Source organism: Teleopsis dalmanni, chromosome 2 (assembly GCF_002237135.1).
Source record: "Teleopsis dalmanni isolate 2A chromosome 2, ASM223713v2, whole genome shotgun sequence".
NCBI classification, from domain to species: Eukaryota; Metazoa; Arthropoda; class Insecta; order Diptera; family Diopsidae; genus Teleopsis; species Teleopsis dalmanni.
In genome coordinates, this window is record NC_051847.1 from 70,860,156 (window position 1) to 70,873,037 (window position 12,882).

The following is a 12,882-nucleotide window of genomic DNA, read 5'->3' on the forward strand; positions in this document are numbered from 1 at the left end:
TTTTTATTAGTATTATTATTGAATTAACATGTTTTATTATTGTAAGTAACTATTTATGTATGATACAATCTAAATTCTTTGCGACTCTCCAGAATGAACATATAATTTTGTTTAAAACTATCGTGTTCAGTGCACCTGTATTTATGTAAATGATCATATATTATTATTTATTTACTTGAAATATATAAAATAATGTTTTTATTTTCGCTTAGAAACATACAAGTATCTAAAAGGATTTCAAAGGAACTGCTTTAATACAATATTCCTAACGAATTTGATATACGGCATTCCTGGTCACGTGTCAATTTGTGTTGTTTTGCATATTCAATTACTAAAGTCAGAATTCTAAAGTCTGACATTATTGGACGATATGTTACACTCATTAACGCGGAAAAAGCAAGAAAACTGGAAAGTAATTGAGCCATAAATGAAGACAACAAAAAGTGATTCCTTGAGAAAACAAAGGTTAAATGATTGTGTGTGAGACTTACGAATTTTACGACCCTTGCATTCACATAAAAAATAATGATGTGACATTTTGAAGTCAAATAATTGCAAAGGTTGTCATTGTCCGCTTTCACCGAAATATGAGATTTTCATAAGATAAGGCATTTCCAGGGTGGTTGCAAAAAAGGGAATACAAACATACATTAAAGTCATTAATGGAGACAACAGTCAATAAGTCTAATGTACAATGCGAGGGTGTTTGGAGGGTGAATTATAACGAGATATTTTTGAAATACCATATTTAAATACTCAAATTGAAAAATTCTATAAAAATATACCGATTTGTGTTTCAGACTTGCACTTCAAGTTAAGAAAAACTTTTAGATTAAATATTTCGGTATAAATATTAGTTTCCTATAATATCGATTTGTGCTTCAGACTTGTACCTCAAGTTGAGCAAAATTTTTAGAATAAATATTTCGGCATAATATCAATTTCCTAAAATTTAGTTCTACATCTCTCCTTATTAAATTTTATGAAAAATTTTAAGAAAATACGTTTTATTACTGTCCTTGAAATTACTGTCCTTCCACTATACCATATCTTTATAGATCCACTATTTGGTGATCATATTATTGTATTGCCAATAATATTTTTCTGCTACTTGAGTAAACTGTTTCAGGTTCAACTCAATAAGGCATTTAAAATTCAAACCACCCTGACGTATAACAGACCATTTCACGACTTGCAATTATTTATGCTTAATTGATCTTTTGTGTGCAAGGGTACCACTCCAAGCCACCTGGTATTTTTTTTTAAATTTCACTCCACAAAACATTTCAACAATAAAAATTCAAAAATAATCAACTAATTTGTCCTCTGTTAAAAATAACTATTTATCACTTCGAATATTATAATAATTGTTGTTAACGCAGACCAATTTCAATAAATTCTGTTTTTGTTTCATTTCAAAAAAATTATTTTATATATATATATATAGATATAAATTAAATAAATATAAATTAAATTAGCTTTCAGTTTCTATAGACTTTAAAAAACATGTATTGAATTTAAATATTGTGTAAACAAAATTATAATTCTCATAAACTTAACTGTGTCATATATATTTATATGACTGAAATGTTACTGTCGTTGTGGCAAGAGGCCAACAGTGTTTTACTGTGTATTAATTATGTATTGTCAACTCCAAAAAAAAAAAATGATTTAAATTTTTCTATTTCGAATTTTAATTTTTAGAAATCAATAAAAATTTTGAACTACTTTTATTGTTAAAAATAATGGTAGAGCAAAATATGATTGCCGGAGCGATGCACATTTTAAAGCAACTATATTTTTTTTTTTTTTTTCTTTAATTTAAATAAATGCATTAATGCTATATTAAGGAATTTAGTCGTAATCGCACCAATAGAGGACTCAGCATTATAGAATTTAACTAATAATTAGGAAACAAAGTTATTCAGCAGTATTCCCTTCTGAATATAAGTATACAATAGATCAAGCTGGACGCATTAGATAAAAGCGTGACCCTTAAACCATTATCATTACCATTTCCTATAGCATATGTCACCGGTGGTTAAAGGAAATCTACTAAAACACTTATTGTGTCTATCTCCACGTAATCCGGAACCAGGCTTCAGCTTGTTGATACTCCCTTCTTTAACACACTGCAATATTTTCACTATTAGCATTAAACTGAAACTTACATTTGTCAATGTTTTTGGCTGGTTCTAACGTGACCACGGTTGCCACTTATGGTACTTTTTTTTCGTTTGGTACTCATGTTCAAAAAATGGTACATTTTTGACCTCCCAACTTTATTGTGGATATTTCCAATTAATTTTTTTTTATAAATGCAACTTTGCACTATTTTTTATTTTGTTCATTTATAACACTATGAAAAAAACAGAACGAAAAAATAAAAAGGTCCAAAAAATTTTTGGACTTTTTTTTTTACAGAAATGGTACCTTTTTAAACCAATTTTAGTACAGGAAAAAATTTTTAAGTGGCAGCCGTGGTTCTAACGTGACCATTCTTCTTACAAGGAGAATTACAAGGAATTGTAGAATCAAAACGGCTTTCTTAGCTAATTGATTTGTGCCTCCTCTCTACTTCAACTAATTTTCTAACTAAATAAAAAAACCAGCTATTGCCGATGAGTTACTGTGTACTTTGTGTTCCACATCTAAGTAAATAGTTTGTAAAATTGTTGAACACCTAAGCCGATTTAATGATAATGAATTTCTGAATTAAATTAAAATTCACAAAAATTAGTTAGTGTTATTAAAAAATAAATTTATGTAAATTATATTTTGTTTTTTATTAGTCACATTAGAGCTCAACATATTGTCCGTGTTCAACATCATATACAACGTCATTATTTAGTCATACGATTTTGCTAAAACTCGTTTACAGAAATTAATTTACATATTTACATGTAAAGATATAGATGGACTTCGTCATATAAAATAAAAATTGTGGTTTCATACGAAAAAAAAATCGGATATGAAAAAATTATTTTGTAGAAATCACTTTCTTATATTTGTAAATAGCAATAAAATTTTTTTGCGATGAGATTTTTCAAAAATGATTTCGCCAATAAAAGATCTGCAGTATTCGAAAAGGTGCTCAGTTTTATCGAAGATCGACGCGCATATTTTAAAGATTTTTTGTTTCAATCGATTTTTTAAAATTAAAATTTTTTTAAATTAATATCACATCGTTTTTAAAATGAAACAGAATTGGATACGAGTAATTACTTGGGTTGTGTTAATGACAATTATCACCACTTCACCAGTCAACGGTGAGTGTGAACTTAAACCAAATAATCTGTGGATTCTAATTGTCTTTAAAATAAAAAATTTAATAAAAATGTGAAAGCTATATATAATAAATTCCATGTTTCTGTGAACCAATATTATTTAAGTGATATTAAAATGAAGACTATTTATATATAACACTTAGTGACATCACTTAACAGCATTTAAAGGATACATTTTTTTTTTATTATATTTAAACAAAGTGCAATGTTTAAATTAACAATCTCTTATTCTCCTATTAATTTTATATTATTGAGTAATAAGAGAATTTTTAATAAGATACAATCACGGTTGCCACTTGAAAATTTTTTTCTGTACCAAAATTGGTTTAAAAAGCTACCATTTCTGTAAAAAAAGGTCCAAAATTTTTCTATTGTCTTTTTATAAGAAAATACAATTTATATAAAATGTACAAAAAGTATAAAACAATACAACATCCACAATAAAGTTGGGTCGCCGAAAATGTACCATTTTTTGAACATGAGTACCAGAGTACCAAACGGAAAAAAAAGTACCAATTTTGGTACTAAAGTACCATAAGTGGCAACCGTGGATACAATACAATTGGATTTATATTTTATTTTTAACAGTGCGAAAAAATCTACCCTAACTTGTTGGATTAGTTATATCTCCTTGTGGATTCGATTAAGGACATATAGATCAGTTTCAGAGAAAACAAAATTTTTTTTCACACTAGATTAATCTACTGAAAAACTAATAAAATAAATCAAGTAGAATAAAAAACTAAATTCCTGTAAAATGAAAGTTTAATATTCAAAAACCTAATGTGCCTTATTTTTAATCATGGATTTAAGCACGCTAACAGTTTCCACTCTTTAATTAACAGCTTTGTTTTTTCTAACAAATTTTAAGAGACCTAATAATATTAGAAACATCATTTAATCCATTTAAATAGCAACGTAAACTATCAAAGCAAATAATAAGCGTAGATACCTGAAGTCTCTAAACCATGCTTTTTCTTCTATATGACTGAGATGAAGAAGATTAAATTTGCGAATATTAGGAAATTGTTATTACTGAGTTTGGGTTCATGGGTTTCCTGTTAGAACTGCGCAATTCTTGAAAGAATTCAGTAGTTTATGATATGCTGATAAATCTTCTCTTTATTCAACTGATATTTTTTATAGCAAATAAGTCGCTTCAGTATCTTTTAATCTTTAGACAACATTATTGATGCAATGTCGAAATTTCATATTGGTTTAAGAAATTTTTTTAGGAACGTGAATTAATTCTTTCGCTTAATCGTGCTTAACTACATTCTAATCACATCAAGTTAATACATATCATTATTTTTTTAAGTTCGAATGTTATAACAAATTATATTTCTATATCCTCTACGAAATTATATATCTTTTATGTAATAATTTATTTAGTATATTTATATTTAATATAAATATATAATATTACGATATATATAAATTTATGAATATATTAGATACAATATATTACATGCAATAATTTCAATAATATTTTAATTTAATAGGTAAACGTTTATTACTTCGACCTCTCTCCGCCACTGAAGTATACGATATTCTCAGAAGTGCAGGTCGCGAGGATGCAGTACCTGAAGGTCGTGTCGTTACACAAGGAATTGCTGCTGCTACTGGTTTCGTTCTTGGTCTTACGAAAGGTATTGGCGGTTCATTACTTGTAGACTTGGCAACATCTAATGCTACCACACAACTGCTTAGCAACATAAATACAACTGCACTCCTAGGCAGTTTTCAAGGTTTTAATACTTCTACTTTATTAAGTGGTATTCCAACTATAAATACCACTGCTCTTACAAATCTATTTAAATTTGGCAATTCTGGAAATACAACAGTACAAATTTCGACCCAAGAAATATGTTTTTCAAGTAGAAGTCTTAATGAAATTGACGATAGCGAAGACGATGTTGAAGCAATGGCTAGACAAGCGGCTACAACGACTGAAACGTTAACATCACCTACTATGCCTGCCACTTCCACCTACACTGATACCACAAATGACACTGGTGGCACTTCTGGTACTGACACACAAACCACGTCTACAACGGGCAGTACAACGAATTGCATTGTTATTAATAAACCTTTATCAGGATAATAATAACTGATAGAACAAAATAAGTACAAAATCTATTTTAATTTTAATGTATACTTAACCTTATTTATTTATTTATTAAAAAAATGTTATATTGAATAAATGTACAATTTTATTTCATTTGAAATAAGCGATTAGATAGGCTTTTGCAATATAAAAATTTTAATAGACATACCTATTACTTATATATAACATATTATACACTTGAAGACACATATCAATAACTCTTCGAAAATAGACATATAAACAAAACCCATTTGTTAAATATTGGGTTATGTAGGAGAATTTTGCAAACTTTATTCTTGTAGTCCAATAACCAAATCAGTTTATGGAGAACAGATGGCATTAAAGCCGTGATTCCAATACTTTTGCATTCATTTATCAAGTATTAACTATCTTACTATTAAATATGTCCAGAGGGTGACACTTTTTTTAAATATTCATATTTTCTTTTATTTTTGCTTATTTCATTTGTGATTTGAATAGAAAGTAACATATATATTAGATTTCTACTTTAATCGATGTGCGTTGCACTATACATCTATTTCAAATGTCAAGATCCGACAAGTTTGAGATATTCTTGATCGACGTACTAATATAGATCTTTCAAAATCTTTCTATTTAGTTTTTCTACTTTTTTTCTGTCAAACTCAACTTATATTTTTACCCGATTGTGATTACACACATTTCCCGCTGCAAGCTGACACCTATGCGCTGCTTAGACGGAAGAGAAAGCTATGTCTAACTTGTCGTTTCATGAAGCTTAAACCAGCTGTACTATATTCCATGTTTTAAGTTTATTGCTAAATTAATTAATGTTATATAGTAAAATAGTTCATGATGATGTCTTGTATCTTGTTAGGTTCAAATATTAGCTATTCGTGACACAGCGCGCGTTGATGAACTATTATATCCAATTAATTATATATACACATATAGGTAATACTAAATTTTATGTAAGAGACTGGAACTTTAATAGAACTATAGCAGTTCTCATTTTGTATATCATGTTATTATATTTAACTAAAGAGAAAATCATAAATATTCTAATTGTGTTTAATTTTTAATTTTATTTTCATTAACTAGTTTATTTATTAATCGCAATTCACTTTAAGATCTTGTGTATGTTAAAAGTGGTTTCTTGACAAGAATACATTGTGTCGAACCTGGTGATGTAGTAGTAGTTGTGGTAGTTGTCGGTACAGTAGTAGTGGGACTAGTACCGGTAGTGGCAGTAGTTGTAGTGGTTGCAGTTGGCGTTGTTGGTGTAGTAGGAGTCGTGGGAGAAGTAGGTGTCGTAGGAGAAGTAGGAGTTGTTGGTGTTGTACCAGTGGGGTTTGTACCGGTTGGAACAGTTGTTGTTCCAGTTGCTTGTCTTCCTTGTCTTCCACGCTTCTGTTTCTTTTGTTTTTTATTCCTTCTGGTTTTCGTACGGCGTTTTACATTACCTGACGTGGTTCCTGTGGATGCAGTGTTGAAGCAAATTTCTTGCATTTGAAATTGTGAATTGACAACTCCATTTAGTAGACTTGTAACATTTAAAAATCTGAAGTCACCATTGCTATTAGCTTTAATTGGTGCATCAGTTTTAATAGCAGCAATTCCTTGTGTTATTACACGTCCTTTAGGCACAACATCCATACGTCCAGCTTTTTCGAGAATACTGTAAACTTCATTAGCTGACAATGAACGCAAAGTATAATGTTTTCCTAAACACAATTTATTGAAGAAAGGCAAATGAGTTTTAGAGAAATTATTTAATTGTTTTTTTTTTTCATATATAAAAATTATAAAAAGTTAATATATAAAATTCGGTTTTTTCAAAATATTAAAAATACTATATATATATATTACGCGTCAGAATTGCTTTGCCTTTTTGTTGTTGTAAAAATTGTTTCCAAATATATTTAACACACAACACCACGAAATTATTTATATTAAACACTAAAAGCAAAATTCGAGATATATGAAATAGTTTTTACTTGTGTAATAAATTATAAATTTGATATATATATATTATTTCAAACCCATTTATTCATTTTTACACTTTTAAAATTGTACATAATAGAAAAAATATATTTTTATATATTTTTTATTTTATATTAATTTTTTTTTTTAATTTTTATATTAAAAATCAAATTTTTCATGCATATATTTTTTTTTATAATACACTTATTTCAATATAATTAATTTAATTCTAAATCCTTCTAAATCCACTTCACAATTCACTATAATTTCAACTCACCATTCACTGGTAGAAAAGCGTATATGGCCAGTGTCAATGACACTATCAAAAGCAAGTTTAACTTCATTTTTGCTCTAGAATAAACGTCTGAACTTCTGTTGAAGCAACAAGCTTAACTTTGATGGTCGATCTTAAGACTGAAACATACTTTCTTTGTTGCAGGTCTTTTATTAGCCAAACTATGCTCATTAAATTCATATAACTTTTTTTTTATTCTCTATTCTATCTTTTAGATCATTTAGTGGTTAGCCATTAGGTTGATTCTTTTTATTGCCGCTATTTTGACCACTTATGAATGAACAATTCGCATATTTAACATATAAAACTATCACAAAGAAAACTGCTTAAAATCTCTGAATACTTAAGATATTTTATCTATGTAAATAAATTTGGTGAAAATTTTTGTTTAATTTTTGATAGATAAATGTAATAATATATTAGACAATATCTTTTCCTAAACAAAAATTTAAATACTTTATAAACTTATTTTAATGATATATACATATATTTCTCATTGATCTATAACAGTATCAGTTCTTCGAATATAGTACAGAGTACTATATACCATACAATAGTGAAGCATTGCAGAAATCTCTCACACTTCAAGAAGTATAATACGCTCGAACTTATCACAAGTGTTATCAATTTTCAATAAAACAAGTAAACAAGATATTTTTATAATTTAAATATTTATTTCAACAAAATTTAATTTAAAATTTGTATAAAGCAATAAATTCATTTATGTAAATAACTATCAATTTCTGCTTAGGTCCTTGAGTAAGATATAAGTGGTTTTTTGACAAGAATACATTGTGTCGAACCACCCGTACCCGTAGTAGTAGTAGTTATTGTTGGATTTGTTGTTGTTGTAGTAGTTGGAGAAGTTGATGTAGTTGGAGTAGTTGGAGTAGTTGGTGTAGTTGGTGTAGTTGGTGTTGTTGGTGTAGTTGGAGTCGTTGGAGTAGTTGGAGTCGTTGGGGTCGTTGTAGCCGTTGGCTCCGTAGTTGTTACAGTTCCTGTAGGATTACCGCCATTTGATGTTGTTATAGCAGTGCCATCATCAGGCACTGTCGTAGTACCTGTAGCATCCTGTCTACCACGTCGTCCACGCTTTTGTTTGGTTTGTTTATTATTTCTTCTGGTTTTCCTACGTCGCTTTACATTACCTGATGTTGAGCCAGAAGATGCGGTATTGAAACAAATTTCTTGCATTTGATATTTTGGACTTAAAAATCCATTAAGCAAACTAGTTACATTTAAAAATCCAGAGGTACCAAAACTTTTAGCTAAAACTGGTGCATCAGTTTTAATAGCAGCAATTCCTTGTGTTATAACACGTCCTTTAGGTATAACATCTTCACGTCCAGATTCTTTGAGAATACGATACACTTCATTCGCCGATAAGGAACGCAAAGTATAACGTTTTCCTATACACAATTTAATGAAAAAAAAAACAAATCACAATTGTATTTTTAATAAATTAGTAATTTTTACTTGAATCAATATTAAAACTTTAAAATGTTTTAATAAGAGAAGATTTTTTTTAAGTATATTTTAAGAAGAAACTGTTAGCAATTTTGCTGATTTTTAATTGTTGCAAATATTTTTTTAAAATATATTAAACAAAATACAAAACTAAATTGAAAAATTATCAATAAAATATTGATCATTTTAAATACAATTTTAGTATTTTTTATATATCCTTCTAACCAATATATCCTTTAATTTTTTAAATTCACAAGTATTTATAATAAATTATTTTGGGTTTTGAACATTTAAAATTTTATTTAAATTTAATTTTTTCACAATTTATTTTTTTCAAATTTGCACATAAATTTTATTTTTTATTATATTTTAACGATTTTTAATTTTTTTAGTCCACTTCACAGTTTCATATAGATTTCAACTTACCATTTACTGGTAAAAAGGCAAATATTGTCAACACAAATGACACTGTCAAAATTAAATTAAACTTCATTCTGACTCTAGAATAAAGCTCTACACCCGCGTCTAACGAACCTTATGTTTGGTGATCGATCTAAAGACTTAAACGGACCTTAGCTGTTGCAGGTCTTTTATTGGCTAAACTATGATCAGTCGGATGATTTAGAGTCTTAATTTGATTCTATCTTCCAGTTCATTTGGGCGTTAGCCATAAACTAGATTTTTTTTTGCCGCTATTTTAACCATTTTTGAATAAGAAATTTCTATAATTTATTTACGAAACAATCACAAACTAAAATAGAACAAAAATCTGCCAGCAGTTGAAATATTTTATTTATGCAAATTAGGTTCGGTGAAAATTTTGATTTAATTTCTGATTGAAATATGTCAGTCAACATCTTATGTTATGCAAATCGTTTTGAAAGAAAGAAATAGATACTTTGCCGCAAAATTCTTTTTGTACTTTTTATAATTAATTATACAATTCTTTTTTATTTATACCGTTTTTAACTTTCTTTAAAATTAACTAAAAATGGAAATGTTTTAAATCAAGTTGGATGTACACATAACGCTACCACACATCCCATAGTATCTATACCTCACTATTTAATTTTTGTTTTTTTTTTTTAATTTTGAATGTTCCATAGTTAATACAATAACAGAGTTGTTAAGAATAATTTTATGAATGAATGGGAAAATAATGACGAACCCGTATTGTTCTTTTAAAGACACAACAATATTGTTACTGTAAAAAATAATATTAATAAGTGAAGGTCAATAAGTAACACTGCCAAAAATATATGTCATCAATCCAACTCAGACTGCATATACTGTAAAGAAAAGAGAGAAACTGCATACTATGTGCTTTGGGACTGCCCGACACTGATGCACAAGCAAAAGAAACATTTAGAATAGTATTTCATGGATCATAAGGATTCAAGACTAGGAAAGATGGACTGTATATTGTCTTTCATTAAAGAAATTGAACTTGGAGAAACACTTTAATTCGACTAAGTAGCACAATAGATCTTTAAGATAGTAATGCACGCTCCCTTCTTTTTAATAATAATAATAAATATCAAATCGAAAAATTTATGTATATAATTTATTTAAATTTATTTATATAAATTTATTTTTTATATATAAAAAATTTGTATATTAAAACAAGAAACCTAACATTTAGGTTGAACGTTTATATATATTCTATTGATATCCCCATCTGTTTTCTTACAAAAAAAAAACTTTTCAGTAATAAAGATCTATTTTCAATGTCCGTGTTTCAGTTTACGATGATCTGCCTAATTAATATGGGAAACAAAAACAATGCGTTGAACTAGTAATGGAACTGATTCTCTGATGTCATTGACAATGAGACTTTTCTATATAATATAGTTCAATAAGATTAATAAACAAATAACAAAAAAACACAAGGAATCATAAGTAAAAAAATAAAAACAGTATTTTTCTAACAAATAAAATTACAAAAATATTGCGTTGCCAACTACTTTCTTTTGTCATCTGTACAAGATTAAGATTCAAATAACACCCATCCTGTTAAATCCATAAAACAGCAACATTGGTGTCAGGCATTGGGAAAATTATTGGGCATATAATCGTTGCTAGCTTGAATGAAGCCATTAAGGATGTAAACACTTATAAGACGAAAAACGAAATCAGAAGAGGAATTCCTTTTTACAGCAAATCATAGAATCATAGATAGAAAACAATTGATAAAGACTGGTGTGCAAGACCGGTTGCTAAAATTTAAAACCAATATTGTTAAGGTTAGTGTCAGCTAACCTTACGGTTAGTTCTAAGTTACACACTTAGGTAACCCTAAAGTGATCGATATTGCCATTTTATTGTGCTGTGTAAGTTTGGAGCTTCAGCTTTTTTAACTATTAAGCATTAATTTTATAATAAAAATATATACTATACTTAATCATAAATAAACTTTTATTTTTATAACTTTAGTTACTAAAAACTATCTTGGATTTTGTACAACAACACAATTTACCGAATTATCACCATCAGTTGATGTAGTGGATGCTGAAAAAGTACGTGTTCCAGTGCCAGTATCAATATTTGTACCGGTACCAAAATTAGTTGTAGTTGTTGTTGGACTAATTCCATCATTAGTACTAAATTTTGAAGATAAACGAACTTTCTTAATACGTGAATTTGTTTTATGGCGGTGACCTCTTTTAAGCTTAGGTTTCTTTTCTTTAAGTTTATTTTGCCGATTGTATTTATGTTTTCTCTTATGCTTGCTATCACGTTTATTCCTTTTCATTATTTCACTGTTCAGACTTAAATTGTTTCCTTTAATATCGTCACGATAAGCCGCCGCAAAAGCAGTAGCTTCCTCTAAGCTACGTGCCTTGCGACTATTGAAACATATTTCTCTGGGCGTAGTAGCTGCAGTATTTGAGGCTGCATTTGTGCTGCTAGCACCTGTTGCTAAATCTAAATCAGTCACATTGGCTGTGATTATATCGTAGAGCAGTACACCGCCAATGGCTTTAGTTAGTCCAAGCGTAAATCCTGACAGTGCAGCTAATCCTTGAGTAATAACTCGTCCTTCTGGTACAGCATCTTCTTTTCCATTTCTATGCAGCCAGCGATATACATCAGCTGCGCTCAGTGGCAACATTCTCAGTTGGGTTGCTAATTAATTTAATTATTTTAAAGTATTAAAAATTTATAATTCCCATTTCAAATTAATACTATTTTATTTTTTTTTTGTGTATTTTACCTGCTGCATTGTTTAGGCAGCAAAAACCACAGACTGCTAATGTTGCTGCTATAGTTTGCCAGATAGTTGGCATCCTGCATCTGCTCCCATACGATATCAATTATTTTCAATAGAAAGTTCAATCTGCTACATCAAATGAACTTTTATGATAAATAAATTTGAATTTATAGTCTACAAAAGATAATAAATCCAACAAAATTTTAAAGTTGCTTTTTAGTGAAATTTAATAACAAAAGCTGACGCCTAAATGGTTTTTTTTTTGAGAAATCACAAAAAATATCTTTCTTGTAAATTTTATTGTGCGGTGACGGTACCTGAGGGGCTTTTAAATTATATTGTTAAAGTTGATAAATGAAGAGCACACATATAGATAATAATGTTAAGTATACATATTACTTATATTACGATACAATAATATAATATTATATGTGGCGGTTTCTTCATACATATCTATATGTATATATATTTTAAATTATATATAGATTTTTGGAGTCCCTCCAAGAAAAATCCACTGACCAAACAATTGCCTGTTAAAGGACCGTCAATATAT

General features: G+C 28.5%; 3 protein-coding genes across 3 annotated transcripts in view; 1 reads left to right on the forward strand and 2 right to left on the reverse strand.

Moving 5' to 3' along the window:
- Window positions 1-537, reverse strand: part of LOC119674803 (ribosomally synthesized cyclic peptide ustiloxin B precursosr-like) — a 2,517-nt gene extending 1,980 nt beyond the window's left edge. The window contains exon 1 of the mRNA XM_038085958.1: window positions 492-537. Within this exon, the coding sequence (XP_037941886.1) occupies window positions 492-537 (46 nt within the window). The remainder of the gene's footprint in view (window positions 1-491) is intronic.
- A 2,659-nt stretch (window positions 538-3,196) lies between these two features.
- Window positions 3,197-5,391, forward strand: LOC119674804. The gene is made up of 3 exons (XM_038085959.1): window positions 3,197-3,269; window positions 4,790-4,970; window positions 5,094-5,391. The coding sequence occupies exons 1-3, from the start codon at window positions 3,197-3,199 to the stop codon at window positions 5,389-5,391; spliced, it is 552 nt and encodes a 183-aa protein (XP_037941887.1).
- A 1,107-nt stretch (window positions 5,392-6,498) lies between these two features.
- LOC119674805 (mucin-5AC-like) lies at window positions 6,499-12,405 on the reverse strand. The gene is made up of 4 exons (XM_038085961.1): window positions 12,333-12,405; window positions 11,606-12,244; window positions 8,464-9,060; window positions 6,499-7,097 (listed from the first exon to the last, which is right to left on the reverse strand). Exons 1-4 carry the CDS (start codon window positions 12,403-12,405, stop codon window positions 6,499-6,501), a joined length of 1,908 nt encoding a protein of 635 aa, XP_037941889.1.
- Window positions 12,406-12,882: the final 477 nt, after the last annotated feature.